We start from the raw sequence: 20361 nt of genomic DNA on the forward strand, positions 1-20361 counted from the left end.
ACCCCCCTTCAGACTCTGCCTCACCTCCCCCACCCCACCCTTAGGCTCCTCCTCAAAGGCCCAGCAAGTTTCAAATTTATCCTCACTTGCCCCTTCCCTCCAACATACAAGGAGGAAAGAAGTACTTACTTGTTCTTAGATGGCATATCAATGGAAGATCAAAAAAAGAAAGAAAATTGCTGGAGGGGAGGGGGGGCGGAGGGATGGGGTGACTGGGTGATGGAATGAGCACTGGGTGTTGTATGCAACTGATGAATCATGGAATTCTACCTCTGAAACTAGGAATACACTATATGTTAACTAAACTCAATTTAAACAAAAATTTAAAAAAAAATTAAGAAAGAAAAAAGAACATTGGGACAATCTTAGTGGTCCTTTCAGGCTGTGAAACATTTCTGCATTGTAGATATTACTAAAAGGCCAATAAGTATTTAAAAGTACCAAGTGTACATATAACTACTGCTCTTGAAATTTCCTTGATTAGAAGAGGCATTTCGTGGTATTTAGACTTCTAACTCAGTATAAAGGAGGGGAAATTTAGCTTTCCACACACACACACCCACACAGCACCCAGGGCATTTTATTCAAGATAATGCACATTTATCAGAAGGAAATTGTCTTCATTTAAAACCTACTTATTGAATACAATTTATATCATTAAAAATATTTTTACAGACTATCAGCATAGTCTTTAAGTATTTCCCCAAGATATTCATCAATTCATTGTCATCAAAGGGAAAAATAATCACTTCCGACAGAGAAGCCTGGCAGACCCCACTTGAGCCAAATGGCCACGGTTAATGCTACCAACAGTAAGATACACACGCGGCTACCTTGAGGGCGCCAAGAAGGACGGAACACCCCTGTGGTCCTCCAGCCCCAAATGCATCACCTCAACCCGGGCACAAACAGCAGGCAGTGCACACGGAGGGGCATGCCGCAGTCTTCCTGCAGCACCCCTCAAACAGCATCAAGGTCTGGGAAGGTAAGACAGACCGCAGAGCAGCCTCAGGGTGGAGGTGACCAAGGGCCGAAGTGACCCCACGCACTCAGGGACCCTGGGCTGCACCGGGAGACGGAGTCGGAGTGAGGTCTGTGGCGGCACTCGGGTGTCCCGGCTACCAGCACTGTGCTGTGCTCTCGGGGACGGCTGGTGTCAGGGCGGGGGCAGGTGCACTGGAGCCCTGGGCTGGTTCTGCAGTGTGTGCAAGATTATTTCACAACAGAGAGTTAAAAACAGTAAAGCTCGGGGCGCCTGGGTGGCTCAGTTGGTTAAGTGACTGCCTTCAGCTCAGGTCAGGATCCTGGAGTCCCGGGATCGAGTCCCGCATCGGGCTCCCTGCTCAGCGGGGAGTCTGCTTCTCCCTCTGACCCTCCCCCATCTCAAGCTCGCTCGCTCTCTCTCATTCTCTCTCAAATGAATAAATAAAATCTTTAAAAAAAAAAAAAACCCCCCAAAAAACAGTAAAGCTCTCCTTCAATCCCCACCCCATGTCTTGTGTTCCTATTCATCCAACTTTAAACCAAATACATGATTATTTTCATGTTCTGATTATTATAAAGTTTTACACTTTCACTTATTACTTTATAAACACTTCTCACACCTCGAGACAGTCTCCAAAATGAAAGTTCTAGAGGCTGCCGGTCCCAGCACGATTCAGTGACCATCACTATTTAATTCCTTGCTCGCTGGACATCAGTAGCTCCCAGGATTTGGATATTCTAAATAATTCTGTTATGAACATTTTTGTACACTTAAGATTTTTTTCCCTTTCTCTTGGTGAATTATTCCTTGGGGATAAATTTCTAGCAGAGAGGTTAATGGGAAAAAGTGAGTAACATTTTTTATACCTCCAAGAAGACCAGCAATCCATTTCTAGAACTTTCTTTTTAAACTAACTTTTACTAAAAGGACTTTATCATGCTTTGTTAGTTATAAAGCTAAGTATAAAATGATCTCTCATTGTTTTAAGTTTCCAATACTTTAGAAACCCACAAAGAAAGGCCAAATATCCATCCATGTTTATTTGCTTCCTGTGGTTTTTCATTTCCAAATCATCTCTTGCAAGTTACTTATAGCCCCAGTAGTATATTTTCATAAATTTTAATGTATATTAAAAATAATATGAATTATTTTTCTACAGAAAAACTTTGTGAGGATAAACATATTCTTGTTTTTAGCACTAATTACAATCACAAAGGCTCTGGTTGATGCAGAATGAAGAATGGGGTAAAAATCCGGCAATTATAAAAACAGTCCACTGTTACTAAACTTTGCAGGTTTGACATAAAACAATTCTTATAAAGAAAAATACATAATGAAGGTATTTACTTAGATGGAATTTCTTCTGTATGAATATTGAAAAGTAGCAGAGAAGTTTTAGAAGAAACCAGTTTTCACAAATGATTTTGGTCACTGACAATGGTTTGATTCTTTGATGGTTGAAAAATGTACATTTTGTCTTTTACCTAAATATAGTATTCTATGTACCTGAAACAGAATTAAGTGTAAAGAACATTGAATTAAAATGTATTCCATTTTTTAAAAGTTGCACGTTGGGTGCAACTTCTCCAATGGAACACACTCTTTACAACAAACATGAAATTATACACTAGTGAGCTACTCCGTCTACAACCACTGCTCGCTTCCCTGCTCGACACGGCAAGGCAGGAGCTCTGCCAGGGAGCACCCCTCCTGAAGCGTGAGAGCACACGGCGGGAGCGGACGCACGAAGGATGCACACGCTGATGAGCATCAGACAAGACGGCAGCAGGATCCCAAGACCTGAGGAAGTGTCCTGGGAGGGAGGAGGGGGAAAGATGCCACATCTCCTTGAGGACAAGGTAAGTTTTTCTGGAACAGAAGGCATTCGACTTGGACCCCAAAGACAGCAAGACTGTGACAAGCACAGGTTAAAGGGACCAGTGCCAGCCAAAGCTAGGAGCCACGCATGCCCCATGTGCCTAGGTCAGGTCAAAATCTCTCACAAGCCAGCCCTGACCTCACAGGTCAACCTCCGGGCCACGAGGCACACTGCCACGTGGGTACCATGTCGGTCACGGGCGCTGGACAGCACGCGCTTTTGAGGATGGCCCCACATGACACGTGGAACCCTATGAAGAGAAGATACCATGTACTTGATTTTTGACGTGGTTTAGAAAAGATGGTCCTTTAAGCACGGATTAAATCAGGCGGGATGGGGCATGGAAGACTTCCCTAGAAACATATTCTCCGAGACTCCTGGATTTGAATCCCAGCTCTGACACTGGTTGGTGCGGGAACCTCATCTGCTGTAGGACTTAACCCCCTGAGCCTTGGATTTCCCATCTGCTGTTGGCAAAAGCTGTGCCCTAGCTTGACAGAGAATTAAAGGTCGTAGGATCGAAGCATCTAACAGTAACTGATTCACAACAGGCACCAGTTGAGGAAGGGGGGCCAGCATTGCTGTGATAAATCTAACACAGTCATCTGGTTCATCGCGTGGACTTTTTAAGCAGGTGGAAATGTGAGCAAGTAAATACAGTGGGGTATAGGTCTCCCTGAATTGGGGAAAACAAGGTTTGGGAAGGCCCTGAGGTGTTAGTAGTATTTCTTTTTAATGTGTCTCTTTTGCCAGTCTACAAACATAATTATGATATTAGGTCCAGCAGCCAAATGCCCCACAGAGTTCCACTGCTGTTTTTATAGGAAACATGGATTTCTGACGGCCTGTGTGATTCTCCCTGCCAGGAGGAGAGGCATTCACTTGTTTTCTAAACTTTTATTCACACAGGACAAAAGCCAGCTTGGGAGAAGTCCTAGTCCACGTTCTGTGTTCTTACACGTGGAGAAATGGAGCCCTCCATCAGGAACGGCTCAACGAAGCGGAACTGAAATGAGATTGTGATGCTGTGATTTTCTCAGGCGTCTTGGTAGACATGGATTTGCAGGTAGTATCTGCAAACGTGTGGGCATGGTTGAGGGCTTACAGCCCCTCATCACCTTCACAGTGAGGCCCCTGTGCTCCCGCCTCACCTTCCCCTCAATAATGATGTGTCCTCTGGGCATTCTCTCTACCTGCGATAAACTGATAAAAAACACACGGCACTGTGTCTTTACCACAGTGACAGGTTAGGTAACTTGTGGACACGATGGATTTTTTTTTGTTTTTTTGGAAGGGGAACCATGTGTAAGATGAACCCCAGGACGGCAGGCACTTGCTGAATCAACACGCTTTCCCTGGCCATTCCCAGCTACAGGCCTGACACGTGCCCACGGTCCTGAGGAGCCACCTTGGGAAAGGACCCACTGAAACCACTGATTATTGCAGCTTTTCCTTTTAAAACCGACCTGAAGGGTCTCCACTGCCTTAACGATTATAAAACGTACTGCACAGAGAGGGAGCTTCATGCTTCGTGAAAGGATGTGTTCCCACCAGGCTTATTTCAAATTCTCACTTTACTGCAACTTAGGAGGATTTATGTTAAAACCTTCAAATCATAGTATTTTGACTACTGTATGTTTATTATCCAGTATATGGAGCCTCACAAAGTAGGTTTTTTTGATTCCCAAAAGTATGGACAGGAACACAGTGGCCTTACCTTGTAACATTAGGAAGTCCTAAGGCAGAAGACTATTATAGGAGAGATGGCTGCAGGTGTCCCTTGTGGTCACACACATCTGGGCTCCTGTTATTAATCAGCCCCATGTTACGGGCTGAATTATGCGCCCCCCAAATCCAGATGCTGGAGCTCTAACTCCCAGTGTGACCATACTTGGAGATAGGGCCCTCAGAGAGGTAATTAAGGTTAACTGAGGTCAGAAGGGCGGGGCCCTCCTCCAGGATGACTGGTGGCCAGGAGGAGAGGAACAGACACCAGGACTCCATGCACAGGGGAGAGGCCATGTGAGGACAGAGTGGGGAGGCAGCCACACGCAAGCCAGGGAGAGTCCTCACCGGAAACTGATCCTGCTAGCCTCTTGACCCTGGACTTCCAGTCTCTAGAAATCACTGTTGCTGAAGCCCCTCGTCTGCGGTTCTTTGTTAGGGCAGCCCTTGCAGACGGATGCACCGTGTGATGCTGGGCAAGTTACTTTTTCCTTGAACCTTCCTTCCTCATCTGCCAAATGGAGACAGTCTCTGGCACTCAGAAATAGTAAGTGTTGGCGACTGCTGATACTCTGGCGGATCATAATTACCCGTCATCATAAACCCTACGGGATAAATAGCAGGAGGGAAGAAACCCTCGGATTAGGGAGAACAGCAGCCAAGCGTCACTCGGTGGCACTACCCTGCAGGCGCTGTCCCCTGGGGGGGGGTCCTGGAGCCCTGGGGGGGTCCCGGAGCCCTAAGCTCTATACTGTCCTCAGTCTCACGACCCCACATTGCCGTGTCATGGAGACATGGCATGGCGCCCCCCCAGCTGACACGGGGAAACCAACACCCCTCCCAGCATCCCCTCAAGGCTGGCCCTCCTCACACCCTCTCCCGGCACCCCTCCTTCCTGCCACTCTGCTCATTCTGCCCTCCTCCTGCCTCTGGCTGCAGCCTCCGCCTCTCCCCCACCTCCACTTCCCTCTCCCTCCTCACCCCCACACCTTTTCAGCTCAGGGGAATCCATCGTTCCTCAGCTCCTGGGGCTCCCAGGGTCCCTGCCACACAGCTCCATCCCAACACTCATCTGCCAGTCCTGGAGGGCACGGGGTGGGGTCTGAGCCCAGGCCGGCTCGTAGACTCTTCTGTTGCCCTGAGTCGTAAGCAGGGTACCCAGAGCAAGTCTGCACAGGATGGGCATGTGACTGTTCCAAGCTGACTGTGTCTGATAAGAAATAACGCCTGGAACAAATACCTTACTGATTCACCCGGACAAAAATAAACTCTGGTTATTCACACCAGCGTTGGCTTTGGGGAACTTTCCTCTATTCGTGCGTGAGCTTGCGTTACTGAGCTTGTGGGGAATTGGGCTTCACCATCACTGCTGAACTTTTAAAGAAAATAAACACTTTGCTGAAATGAATCACTTAGTCAGATATTATCCCAGCTCCTGGATTATGGATCCACAGAGGACACACTGAGTCTCACTGGGAAGAACATCATGTCTGCATGGCAGTTTACAGTGTACAAAGCACCTGAGTGCACACAGCTCTGTGTCCCCGTCCTATAGCCCGCAGGACTAAGGGGAGTCACATTTTAAATTGCTTCGCAGATCTAAATAAAAAAAAAAATAAATTGCTTCGCAGATTTATATTTAAATGATGGATTCTGTATCTTGGTTAATGTAATTTCTTCAGGCATTTTGTTTAGACCATCCTGTCGTCCACCCATGCTGCCAAAGGGGTCTGGGGGTGGTGGGGGGTGTGTCCTCTTTAGTCCAAGACGGACGACTGTCAATTCCTAGCCAGGCATCCAGATAGTCTGAATGGTTTTTCCAATGACAGTCTGATATTTGAGGAGTCAAATTAAAAGCATGTGATGCACCCACCTGACCCATTAAATTAATAATCGTAATTGGCTAAGTCTGTCGTGAACCAGGCCAGATGCAATACTCTCAGGGAGTTGTTCACCCAAGTGAGGTAAATTAGCTTTCAGGGCACTGGGGTCCACGTCAGTAAATTATCTGCTTCTGGGGAACTAAATGGGCCCCCGATGCCCGGGCAGAGCTGATTTGCCACATGGGTGAACAGCATATTCTCAGGGCGCCTCTCGCTCACCTTGGTTCCTCTGTGGTCAGGCCTGACAGACAGGAGCCACGATGCTGACACCCCGCAGAGCACGAGACGGACCCTGGGACGTAGCTCCTGCTGAGCTCCTGGGAGGAAGAGCACGCCCCCCCTTCCAGGCCCCCCAAAAGTTTCAGCCCGCTCTTCAATTTTGTTTCCTCTGCAGAAGTGCTGGCTGGCAGTTGACGGGTGTCCAAGTTGGAGATGTTAAAGTGAGCGTCATTAGGTGGCTTTTATTCTGCCCGCGCCACACAATCCACCACCCCCCGCCCAGGCCGATCCCAGGTACCGGACAACATGGGTCGGCGACCTGCAGCAGGCTGGCCGAGGGGATTAACTCCAGAGGTGCCTTTCGCTTAATTGACAATTGCTTCTTTCTACTCAGCTGAGGATCAAAACCGCGCACTGCTTCAAACGGATCCCAAGCCCAGTGGCGGAGTGCTACCGGAAAGTTCCACGCAGGTCGGCCCTTCGGCTGAGGGCTTGGGGATGGTCTTCTGGTAGCTTCAGGTGGCTGTTGGAAAGTGCTCTCCTCCAGAGGGGACCATGACATCCAGGTTCAAGGTCAAAAGTAAGACTTCAAGACAGGTGTTCTGAGGACATTTCACGCCTTTGCTGTATCCCTGGGGCATCCATCCCAAAACTGTGTGCTGACCTCGGCCTGCAGCGCGACCTCACAGGCCCGCACACCGGCAAAGTGCTCAGCTGGACCCTCACCGTGAGAACCAACGGCCCGGGGACTCCTGAGTGACCACCACAGTGGCCACCAAGGACAGGCTGCCCACACATGCCCCTCGGCCTGCCTCTCTTCAAAGTCCACGGAGACTCGTTTCTCTCAAAATATCATCCAGTTGATGAAACAGATAAAAAAAAAAAACTTCTGAAAGCAGGAAGTACATGTTTTGCCCATAAATCTCTAAAAGTTCACAGGGAGGCCTGTTGGCAGTTGGAGCTTTAAAACACAAACCAGCAGGCAAGGGACCCCCTAGTGATGACTGAGACGGCCTGAGGGGGCCCGCCTGAGGGGTCCGCACTGACGGGCGGGGGTCTCTGCCACAGTCTGACTCCGAGAGCACCCATCCGCTTCCAGAACCTCTCATTCCCGACCAACCCTGGGAGGCCTGCCCGCTCAGGCCCACGGCACATGTGCAAAGGGGGGTTAAACACTGCTGGCCTGTCTCAAGGGGGAAGACCAGACTCCCACACGGAAGCATAATGAGACCAAGACAGCATTTCTTACTCGTTTTCATTCTTCTAAGTCTTGCAGGAGACAACATACTCTCTCCAAGTATTAAGTGAGGAGCTCGCGTGTTTGTCCCACCAAGTGAAATATGTACTCTCAGTTGTGGAAGCATGACAAGACAAGCTGACCAAGATTTTAAAGATTCAAATACATCCTAGTGCTTGTTAGGAAGCGGGAGGCGAGGTGAGGCCATCGGGGCTGTTCCTGCAAGCACGGTGGGGGCGGGAGGAGGCCGGGCTCTGGCCGGGAGTCTGCTGGGAAGGGGAGAGGCCAGGGCTGAGGCTGTGTATCTGTACTGTAATATAGAGATTAAAAAATGCCAAAGGGAAAGAAAGAAAGGAGAGCACACAGCTGCCGTCCCCCAAACAGACCTCCCATCTGCCACCCACGATTTGCATGTCACCTTCTCCGGGCTCATTTGTACTTCATTAACTGCCATTGACTTAACAAGATTTATGCAAATGACACCATAGGAGCTCCCTAACTCCCACTGCAATCAAGTGATTATGTATGTACAACTCTCCACAGCAATGAAAAATTAATACGTGACAAGCCCACTCGCCGCTGAGCTGGGCCTCTGGCTTTTTTTATTTTTCTTGCTTTGCTTTTTAATTTTTATTCGAACAGACCTTATCTTACTAGTTAAAAAAAAAAAAGAAGGAAAAATAGAACTGTCTGAACTAATTCTCCTCTAAGGCCCCATAAAGGACAAAAAAGGAGAGGTGGGCCCATGTTCTCAAAAAATGAAGTTATTTTGCAGAAAATCAGTCTCATTCTCAATGAGGAATCTTTAACTGGGGCAAAGGGGAAGAGAGAAATCCTCGTCCAGCATGCTCCAGCTAGTTCCCACACTCGGGGAAGAGGTCTCTGTTCTCAAAATGAACAAGCTGCAGAACGTGAGCAAAGCATGGTTAAAATAATCCGCTGGAACACATTCAAACTGGACCAACACGAATCTGGTGGCAGAGCGTGGTGAAGACCACCTTGCTTGTGTCCTAAACCAGCTGCCACAAGATTCCTGTGAGGAGGGGGAAGAAAGAGTCTGCGATGATCAAAAACACCGGCTGGTCCCAAACCCGTCACCATCACCAGCCCCAGGGAGGTTGCCGAGGTTCCAGGAGGGTCTCTCTGCCATGGGGGGACGGGCCGAGGAGCTGGGGTATGGGGCTCCCACGTGCAGACCAAGTCTTGAACGTGGCTGTGAGAGAAGGCCAAGGGCCAGTGCTGGGGAGAAGGGCGGGGTAGCAAACGAAACCGTGGCGGGTTGAGGCGAGCCCTCCCACGCCTGGAGGAGGTGAGCACAGCGGCGTGGTCCCCGGAGAAACGTGTCGCGGCTGGCTGTCTTGGAAGTTTCTTCTACATAGGCAGAAGGTATCTGTCTGAGGTCAGAGCTCACTTGTTTACTTTAAAACACATAACTTCGCTTTCTAAGCTTTCTGAAGGCTTTTCCCCAACCGAGAGCACAGGTGCTGGGGCGAGGGGCTGGCGTCCGGATCTCGGCCCCATCGCTTCCCTAAGTGGCCTGGTCTGGAGTGCTCACCCTGCCGGGGTTTCATTTAAAGCAAGGATATCACAGCCACCTCACCTGTGGCAGTGGGGGGGGGGGCTTCGAGGGGATGCTATATGAAAAGCTCTTAACCAATATTAAGCACTCATCTAACTGTTCATTTCCTCGACAACAGGTCTAGCGAGTATCTAGAAAGAACATGGGCTCCTTCCTCTGCAGTCCTGCTCCTCATTTCCGCTGGCTGAAGTCACGGCGCGGGGAGGGTTGGAATTCAGACTGTCTCTAATTATCTCAGATCCTTTACAAATACGGCACACACAGGCATGTGATATAAATCTGCAGGACTGTCTATAAATTCACATCAATCCCTGCGACCCACAGAAAGGCTCCAACAAAGGTGCCCTGAGCATGACTAATTGGAAAATCCAGTTTTGCTGGAATTTAAAAAAAATTCTCTCTGGAATCTCCATATCCGGTGTTTCAAGGGACTCTGATTATCATCCAGGGCCCATTTCACAGATGGGGAATCTGAGGCCTGGAAGGTTCTGCCATGGGGGACTCTGATCCGACAGGTGTGCACTTCTTGGAAGGAGTCTGCCCGTGGCTGCACGTGGCGGGCAGCCACGAGGGACAAGAATCTGAGCATGCTCCTGAACCACGACTCATCGGGAAACCAGACCATGATTTAGATTTCATCGAGATTATTTTGAACATTCACAATTGAAAGGCTTCCAAAGACTGGATAATACTCATTTTACGCTTGATGGTCAACTCCAATCAACACACATACTGAAAACCTAGTCTGTATGGCAGGCCCCCGCTGCAGATGAGCAGGGTACAAATTGAGTGAAGGTTCCAATTACGCCAGGGGCCTGCCCAGCCCGTGTGTAGGGCAGCACCCCCCAATCGACAATAGGCATGAATCAAGGAAATGGTCAAGAATTAAGTTTTAATATTCCCAAAAGGAAATGTCCCAGGACCAATTTTTTAAATGAGAGAAAAGGAGTTAAATCATTTTCATAATTCTTTCTAGCTGAAACAGAATCAATAGAAAAATCACACATTAAAATCACCTCCTGTAGACAGCTCGGTGTATAAATAAAGGCACACAAAGAAAAGAATAAGCAACGACGTGTGTGGACTTCGACAGTAACAAAACCATTTTAGAGCAAAGACGTCACCCCCCAGCAAAGAGGAGGGAAGAGGATTTTTCTCAATGGCACCAGGAGCCAGTCCGCAAGTTGGTGGCCTGGGATCTGAATGTTTCTGGAGCCCCTGCTCGGGCCCTGTCCAATCTGTTCCCGTCCGTCCATGCTGAAACTGCCCAGCCCCGGCTAACGCCGCCTTCCTGCCGGTTCCAGATGGGTGAAGTTGTATTTGGGCACCGGCGCCAGCCTCTGTAAGGGCGGCCGGAGCCAACCAGAGTTGCGGAAGGGCACGGGAAACTGGGTACCTGCCTGCAGAAGAGGGTGGCAGAGAGCAATCACCCAGAGGGACAAACTGGTCACAGCCCTGTTCTTAAGAGGCAGAGCTATTCTCCTGCCCGCAGATTTTTTTCCCCCCTTTCTCAAGCAGAATGCACTCTAAATCAACTGGACTTCTTTCACAAAGTAAAAGATGCTATTTCCAGGAGCCACAGTGCTGGGTCGAAGTCTTTATTTTTATTTTCCTTGGAACTATAATAGCAAAATATGTCACGTGAATTCCCATTTTACTTGAGACATAAAGTAATTTGGTATCCGGTTTCTGGGCTAATGAAAACCTATTCCAGGCTAGCAACATAGGCCAAAACAAATGCTTGAATTCAGGTCCTGTTGTGTAATGAGGAAGTTTAATTAAGGCCCCACATTACAGCTGTAAATGTTCCTTTATATAATAAGGTCTAAATGAAACCGAACCTAATCAAAGTTACAATTCCTTCATTAGCAAATTACAAACAAGAGTGCGCAGCTGACACACCGGCTATGATTATCACAACTAATTGCCTCGTTGTTACAAACCAGCCTGAAACAGTGTTCAGATGTCCGTCTGCGAGAGCAAATTAGGGCCACATCGGGCTATTCCTGTGATCACAAGGGGCTCTTGTACGGTGATCTGATTTACCCCTGTCGACTGGCGGCAGCGGCCCAATCAAAGCCGAGCTACAAAGGCAGCCTTTGAAGCCAGCTCAGCCTCGAAACACACTCCATATGCAGCGGGCAGACTGCACTTCATTAGATCTGTTGTCACATTTTTCCCTCTTCTTATTCTAATGATCCTATTTTAATACACACAGGAACCTCTTCTAATTGATGTCAAGTGAGTGACTTCTACATTCATCAACAGAGCACATCAAACAAACCTTGGTGCACGAGCCAGCATCATAGCAAGGAGAGACCTGAGGTGTGTCTCCAGCTCCAGGAAGGGAAAAAAGGGGAAAGCAGCGTACCTGTTTAATTGGGATGGCTCGACCGCTCCCGATGCTGTCCGCGCGGCTCTCCAGGCCTTTCTTCTCTTTGTCTGGGTCACTCCCTTTCCGAGACTGCAAAGCAAAAATAAAGTTAGCGTCTGGGTAAGGGCTGCGGCTCATGGATCTGCAGGCCTGCCCTCATCCGGACAGTGTCTGTGAATCCCTACCCGGGCAGTGTCTACGAATCCCTACCCAGAAGCCATGGATGATGCAGGCGCGTGCACATGCACACACCCGAGAAGCGAGCTGTCGAGTACTTCGTTCCACTGACCCATCGTTTTACGGAGAATTCTCTAAACTTTTCCCCCTACTTTTCCTCCGCAAAATTACCTTTTAGTTCTTTTTTTTACAGAGCTCAAAATTCAATCACTAGAAACCAATGGACCATATAGGAAAGTAACGCCCAACAGGAAAGCGCATTCTCAGGCTGCAGCTAATCCAGCCGAGGAGAAAAGGCCTCTTTTGCGGCTTGTTGGGGAAACCTACCCCATAAAGGTGTGTGTTGAGTTAACGTCTAAAGGATTTTTAAATTCTATGATGACAGAGAGGAGCAATTTAACCGTGCACTCTTCATTCGTATCAAGGTGCCGTGAACATTGTTTTTCTTTTTTTAAGTGCTTCTGGATGGTTAGAGTCAAACTAGTGTTAACCACACCACAAAAAAATAACAAAGGGGAAAAAAGTTGAAAAATCTCTTTTTTGACAACACAACAGTACTTGGGGGAAAATGAGCAGCTCCGTCTGCCAAGTTCGCAGAACAGTCTTCTAGGCAGTGTTGTTGACATTGTGTGACCTGCCCAGGGGCGAGCACGTGCCACCCAGGGAAGCCACGACCCAGAGCGCACGGCGACTTCAGGAAGCGGAAGGAGCACCCCAGCTCAGTCTCCATCTCTGGATGGCATGAGGAAGTGTGAGCACAATGATTTTCTGACAGATTTATTTTATTATGAGAGAAAGATCTGAAACTCGTCCTCCTTAATAACTGTGCTGACAAGTGACAACTTCACTCCATTACTTTTCATTGGGAACATTACTCACGCAATATTGAAAATGGAGAAATATTTTCATGTGCTTTTCAAATCTGAGATGATATATGAAATGCACAGACGTCGTGGTGTCCGGTGCTGCAGTGAAGAGCTAATGAAATCCAGTTTCAAAGGGGTGTGAGACGGAGCAGCCGGTTTTTCTTTCTTTTTTTTTTAATATTAAAAGGGGCAGCGTCACCGGGTGTGAGAGAGAAAAGTCCCCATGATGTAAACTCAGATGTGGCACTTCAAGGAGCACGTATGCTCATTAGGCAACAGGCGCCTTTGATGAGTGTGAGAGCCAACATTTACTGAACACCTACTATGTGTTAGGCACTGTGCACTTTTTTTCTTGAGGTGGCAGAAAAGCCTGGAACGAGGTAATGGGAAATGAAAAAGCAACAAACCGAAAGTTGCAGAAAAATGTAAGGCAGAGTTTGTCCGTCTGGGCTGGGAGGAAACGGGAGGTACTGATTCCTTGTCATGAATTTCAGCTACAGGGTAGGGGCTCACTTTTCTCTTTAATTAATTCTTTAATTAATAATGTTCAGTCAGAGCTACGCAATAGCCCTCAATTCTCTTTTTGCCATATCTTACTGCAAATGGGCACCTGAGGTTTCCTTTTGTAAAAGAAGACTCAAGCCTCCCAATAATATAAAAAAAAATTTTTTTTTAATTAACACAGATCATTAATAGGACTCTGGGAATTTGATGAATTCCAAATTTCCCAAATTTGAAAATCCACCTTCATTATGCTCTGTTAACCAGAATAATTAACAAAACAAACATAAAAAAATGAACATCTTCCTCAAGGCAGCACATCTGTCCCCCAGTCCCTCTGTTCTCTGAGCAGGACTCCCAGATTCCAGGGGAGCAGGCTGCCGCAGAGCCCACCTCTGTCTGTCCACACACGCTGCCTGAAAGTTAGGAAGACTTCACCGCCGAAGTGGCACAGAAATTCCCTGACGACTCTAAGTTTGGGCCAGCTGCTGGGCAGAGGCCCGCCACACCCCCGCCCCTCGATTACTTCTCCCCGCGCCCCAGGCTGCGGTGCCCAACAACCACACCAAGACAAACCCCTGGACAGGAAACGCCGCGGCACACAGGGATCTGCAGTGGGGTCTCCCGAGTCTTCCGGCAGCCCGGAGACCGCATCGCCCACGGCACATGCCACGGCTCTGCTGAAACCGCTCCGTGGAATCCTCCCGCACGCAGCGGCGCTGGGCAGCAGCTGCGTGGGGCACGAGTGACAGTGCGCGGGGACCAGCCAGACACGCGCGACTGGAAGCTACCAAGGGTGGACCACGCTCAGCGCAGGGGTCAGCGGCGAGCCAGGGGAGAGATGGCGACCCTCGCCAGCCCCGGATACGGAAGAAAGAACGGTTAAAGTCAGCCTCGTTATCACCTCCTCCTTTGCACGAATGTTTACCTTCTCCCACGTGACACAAGAAGCCACGGAGGGACACATCGTCAACTACCTGCGTATGGGGGCAGGAAGCCACGCTGCCAGGAGCCCGCACTATCACACAGAAGCCTGCCTTCCCCCTTCAACTCCCGGCGAGCCTTCAACTCGGACACCCTGTGGCAGGACCCGCGCTCTCCTCCACAACAGACAAAACACAGACGGTGCGGTGCATACCATCAGCTTTGCTGCCTTGTTTTTACGGTGGGCTTCTAGGGCTCTTTGCACAGGGTGCTTACTGGGTATGCTTGGCTCTGTTTACTGGGATTGGCGGGCATGACGGGGGGGAGCTTCTCAAAGGATCATGTAAATGACACTGCTTTTTTAAAGTCTGAAAAGAAGGCGGTGCCCAGTGACTAGAGTAAGCTTAAGATGGGCAGATGGATGACAAACACCAGATTCAAGGTGATACTGATCCTCAGGCAGGGAGCCGGGCAGGGGAGGGGGGGATGCATATGTTTAGGAGGCACACCTGGAGGGCTTCGACTTTTACCCAAGATGTGTTATTTCTTAGCAGCAGCAATAGCTGCGGCAAAATGCGTGCGTTTGATGAGCCCCATGTAAGTACGTGCCTGTGTTTTTTATTCCTGTCTCTTCATGAAAATATTTTCTAATAAAACCATTTAACCACGTGTACATTAGGACAACTACACTAAATTAACTGTCCTAAGAACCCACACTACAAAACCAAAAAGGATGTAGCTTTTTAATACTTTTCTCAAAACAATGATTTTTTTCAAAGAAATGAGCAAAATAAGATAGAATTCAGATTTTGATTAATTCCTACTGCAAATAGAACATAATTTGCTACTACGGGAGCAATTTGAAGTTTATTCTAATTTGTGAAGAGTGCATGTGATTTTTGTCTAAAAATGTGCATATATGCAAATAAACATCTGGGACTGCAAAACGTGAGCCCAGAATGGTACATTACAGGTCTATTTTATAAAATTTATAAGTGCAGTATTTGAAAAATGATGTGTGTACTACTTAATTAACTCTGGCCTCTTTATGACGGTCTAATAAATAAGGTGGATAGTGCTCCTTCATCTGGGTGTTACAGTCCCAGTCTGCATGGATTTTTTACTAAGATTGTTCAGCCTAGAGCACATCTGTCCTCCTACTAGACGCTTTTGAATAAATACACGTTTCCCCAATTTAAGCCAATAATTACCAACAATTGCCAGGGATGAAGAGTCGACGAATTTTACATATTTAAGAATAGGTGCAAACTGGAAATAATGAGAATTTAGTTTCTTAATTGCTACAATCTCAAAACTAATTTGCCTCTTCTCATTCCTTGGATGACACTGACATCTAGTGGAGTTCCTATTTCTAAGATCTTGAACTTAAAAATACCCACATGTCACCATCAACATCACCACCACTGTTTTGTTCAACGTCAAGCCCAGCAGTGACCCACATTTGGGTCCCGCCCTGGGATTTTAGCCTTCTTCCTTAAATGCCATGATGCAAACCCACTGTAGTGTTTGCTTCTTTCATAGCCCCAAATTTCTATTCCCTTTAAGAACGGCTGCACGGCTGGACTCAATTCTAAAATGCTTTACTCTCAAGCTGTTTTCCAACATTGAAAGAGAAAGAGAGTAAGCAGTGACAATGCACACGTTCACGGGGGGGTTTTTGCATTATTAGACACATTAATCACATAATTAATGGGGATTTTCAGTGACCGTAAGGATGAGTTTTTATTGGCTCTGCACCTACCCCGCCCGGCCCGGGCTACTGGGGGTCCCGGGCTCTTCTCGGATGCCTGCCCGCCACACACGCACCCATGCTTGGCCTGGAGAAGCCGGGGGAGGGGGAGCCCTTATGCCTCACTTCCATCCTCTTGCCCCTCCTTCTTCTCCAAAACACTTTGTCTTGAATATGGGTTGACTCTGGTAAGAACTACTCCTGACAAACAAGAAAACGTCTCCACAGACAGCAGTGGGGAGATATTTATTAACAGAGTTACTATTATTTTTGATTCTTCTTGCCTTAAAGTTTCTCCTTGGTATGCAACCTGGGTTGTCATGGTTACCTAGTGGGCAGGGTCCAGGATAATGTTTTCTGGCACATTCCAATTCCAGAGCCACTTTATAAAGAGTAGGAATGGCTATGTGCTGCAGCTCTTTCCAAACAGCCCTATTTTTAAAGAGACTTCCTGGCTTCTCACCTCTTCCTCAGAATAGAAACCAAAAGCTGATGACCAGTACATGCGGCCCCTGGCAGGTGTGGTGAGCCTGCATGTTCTTTCTCCCTGCCAGGCCCTAACAGGTGTGGCAAAGATAAAGACGGCTCCTGGTCCATGTCGGGAGCCCTCCCTCCTCCCCAGTACGCTGGTGTCCTGCTCACCGCCAACCATCTCCGCGCCTCCGGGAGTCAGTTCCCCAGGTCGGCGAGTCACGAGTGAGCTTGCAGCCCGTTCTGCGGGTCACACCCGCCCAGCCGCAAGGCCCGGCCTGGGTGCACACAAGCGCGGCCAGTGTTGGGCGAGCTGGGAGCTGCTGCTACTCTTGGTGTGAATCATTTCACAAGAAAGCCTCTTACATCAGGTACCAGTTTATAACCACATCACGCACTCCCCTGCGTTTTTTAGCAAGCTGAACACCTCCCTCCCAGTGGGTCACACGGTCCTACAACTGCTTTTGCTTATTAGCACGGTCAGAAATCCTTTCCATGGTCGCAACGGTGGTGACACAAAATTGAAATCCATGCCACAAAGACCCTTCACCCCCACGGGGGATTCTTCCAGCAGCACCACACAGAGAATGCTGCCGTTTCCGGCCCAGAGAGGCTAAGCAACTTGGAGGCTGGGGTCTGGGTCTGGTCTGTCTGCTCTGCACCCCCAGCAGCAGCGTCCGTCTGACCCGACGTGGCAGAGGACAGTCAGCAAAGGAAAGGGACGGTCCGCAGGCAGCAGATCTTGGCAATTACGACTCTCCAATGGGAAAACTGCCTCGAACACGGTAGGAACGGCGTGGGGCTCTACTGCGCTTGGCAGCCGCAGACCACCTCAGGGATGCCATCTCCAAATAAGGCAGCAGGTCAGCTGAGGCTCCCAGTCACCCCTGCAGAGCCCTCCCTTAGTTCAACACAGGAAATCCTGGACTCATCTGCATCTGAGTCAGCGGTAATCACTCCAAAGTGGAAGTCCAATGGTTTAAAACAGGGCACGACATGACTGTGCTGCACTGCTGACCTCAGCTTGTAGGGTATTTAGCGGCACCCCCAGTTGCTACCCATGACTCAACCTGGCTCCCAGCTGTAACAACTCAGAATTTCTCCAAAAACTGCCAGGCGTCCCCAGGGAGCAAAAGCACTGGTTGAAAAGCAAATCCTTGTAATGCACAGGCCTGGTCCCAGGAGGGAAAACGTTCCTCTGAGGTCAAACGACTCCAGTCACAGGCCAGCAGTCCTGCCTGCAGCTCTGGGCTCAGCGCAGAGCGTCTCGTGGTTGATTAGTAATGTCTGCTGGGTGCAGAGGAAGGGATGCGGTCAGAGCACTTTTGCCTCACTAGTTTAGGGGTTCTCTGCATCCCCAATTGCCCAGGGAGCTTTTAAAAACTACACATGCCTGGGGCCCATGTATAGATTCTGAGTTCATAAACCTAAGCCCAGGGAGAGGACCTACAGGTTTAAAATGCTCCATAAACGACTCTGAAGAAAAGTCCAGTGGAGAGCCCCGTGTCGAGGAGCGTCTGAGAAACACTGAAGGCTCCTGGTGCCAAGCCCACCCTCCCCCCTCTCCGTGATAAATCCTCAGGCGCCCCAGCCCGAGAAGAGGGGGGTCCGTGCACCGAAGCGGCTGATGCCTCCCATGGGGAGGGTTAGGGGCACACATCTGGGAATTCTGGCACAGTTTTGTAATCTTGGACCCAGAGTAACAAGACTGTCGCTAGAGACCGGGACAATCACGAGATAATAAATACCTTCGTAAGGCCCTCACTCTTCATTCTGACACACGTATCTGGACTCCCTGCGCACAGAGAAATTCACGTTTTCCTCAGTGCCCACACCTTTGCTTCTCAGAGTTTTGTTAGACTTCCACAGAAGTCAGGGCTATTCTCGTTAACTGAATCTGGATTCTACAAGTAACACTAAACCATCTGGCAACGAGTACATGGACAGTGCCTGAAATTCTCCCGAAACCACTCAGATTTCTTCCGGGGAAGACACTCACGGTGAAAAGGTTGGAGCGGCGCTTGGACTGCTTCCGGACAGGTGTTGGCGTGTTGGCAGTGGGAGGGACGTCGATTCGCAGCTCCTTCTGGCTGGTGCTTGGCGTCGATGGGACGGAGGAGGAGTAGTCGCTTAAGCTCCCGCCTCCGTTACTGGTCTGAAACGATGGAAAACCAAGGTTTTATTAACGATACACCCCAGAAACCTGATGCCACCACCTCTGCGGGGTCATAAGTGACAAGTTAGCAAGTCACACTGAAGAGAGGCCCGCAGGACAGGTCGGGTAGCTTCTCTGACTTGGCTAGTTGATTAGCTCAAGCAGAACACGGCCTCATTCGAGAACATACCAATCATCTCGTAAAGTTGACTTGAGAAAGAGAGGTCTCTCATTTGACTTAAAAATTGGGGGGAGGGAGTTAAAATGTAATTATGTTCTATTTCTTCTGAAAAATTCAGGGGTTGGCTGAACTAAATGGGCTCTAAGGCCCCCTCACGGCTCTAGATTGGATGAGGAAAGAGTGCTGTTTGTCTCAACAGAACCTAATGCACACTCTGAAAATCTGAATACTTTTGAAGACATTTAAAGGTTCACAGAAAATGAGATGCCTATAGGGGAGACATCCACATCCTTGCGTCTACCTTCACAGGCCCCTACCGGAAATGCCATCACTTACTGACCTCCCCAAGGAAAATGGAAGCGCCATACCAAACTTTCTTGCTGTAGCCTTTTAAAAAGTCCAATATAACGCCTGCCTGAGAAATGTTAATTAAAAACACACACTCAGGCAAACCAAGTCAATGGTTTCCTTAGCAGGCTGTGGGTTTGGTTCCTTAAAGTGACAATTATTTTGTTTGCTTCCAAGTAAATAATTTGCCAGACTATTACTCTGGAAAGATGTAACCTAAGGGAGATGGTAATTATACTTGAGGGCTGCTACCAAATTTAAGCATACAGTGGGATTAGCCGCTGAGGTTTACCCACAACCATTCAACCCCTGAGCAGACCCGAACCAGGACCGACGCAGGGTAATATAAATCAACAGCAAAGACAGTGGTGCACACCTCGAGCCTCTGCCCAAACCAGCATGCCTCATAACCCAGGCAGCATGAAGACGGAAACACTGAAGAATGATTCCCATAAAATCCACTTGGCTACAGCAGTTTCTCAAGGAAATGTGAAGTCAATTACCAACATGCTGTTATTTATAAAGTTGAAAAGAAAAAAAAAAGAGATCCAGCTTAGAACTGGCTGAGGGCACCCTTGGGAGCGGCCTGCCCCGGATCTGCCCTGCCGTTCCACCCCACGTACCTGGCTTATGTGAACGGCGGACACCTGGGCAGAACACACAGACGAGTGGCTGGGGGAGTTGGGCAGCGACTTGCAGGGCCCGATGGACAGCTGCTGCTTCTTCCTTGTGGCCACAATCTTCTGGGCAACTAGTGGACGGGAGACAAAAGGGATCCATGTGAGGCTGGTTCCAAATACAGGGAATGTGGCAGAGACTGCTAGCTGTCCCCCGGTCCACTACTCCCTTCCTCCACAGTAACAGAGCTCCTGACTCTGGGCTGGGCACAGGACCACCAGAATAAACATGGCATTTCCCGGAGCCGCCTCCACCTTGTTCTCCTGACCCCCGGCTAAGTGCGGCCATGCAGGCGAGCGCTGCCTGGGGGGATGCCAGTCGAGGGCTCACGTGGCAGTTTCCAGGAATCTTCCCGGAGAGGGCCCTTGGCCCATTTCTTCCTTCCACCTTTTCCTTTCTTGCTGCTGGAAAGGCACAGGTGTGAGCCGC

General features: G+C 48.8%; 1 protein-coding gene across 1 annotated transcript in view; it reads right to left on the reverse strand.

The window, feature by feature from the left end:
• AGAP1 (ArfGAP with GTPase domain, ankyrin repeat and PH domain 1) overlaps positions 1-20361 on the reverse strand; it is a 370769-nt gene that overhangs the window by 243151 nt on the left and 107257 nt on the right. Inside the window, exons 8-10 of the mRNA XM_081815292.1 lie at positions 19878-20005; positions 18570-18725; positions 11879-11971 (exon numbers count right to left, since the gene is read on the reverse strand). Coding sequence (XP_081671418.1) covers positions 11879-11971; positions 18570-18725; positions 19878-20005 — 377 coding nt within the window. The remainder of the gene's footprint in view (positions 1-11878; positions 11972-18569; positions 18726-19877; positions 20006-20361) is intronic.

This window comes from Leptonychotes weddellii, chromosome 3 (assembly GCF_054177405.1).
Source record: "Leptonychotes weddellii isolate Sample4059 chromosome 3, ASM5417740v2, whole genome shotgun sequence".
Lineage (NCBI taxonomy): Eukaryota > Metazoa > Chordata > Mammalia > Carnivora > Phocidae > Leptonychotes > Leptonychotes weddellii.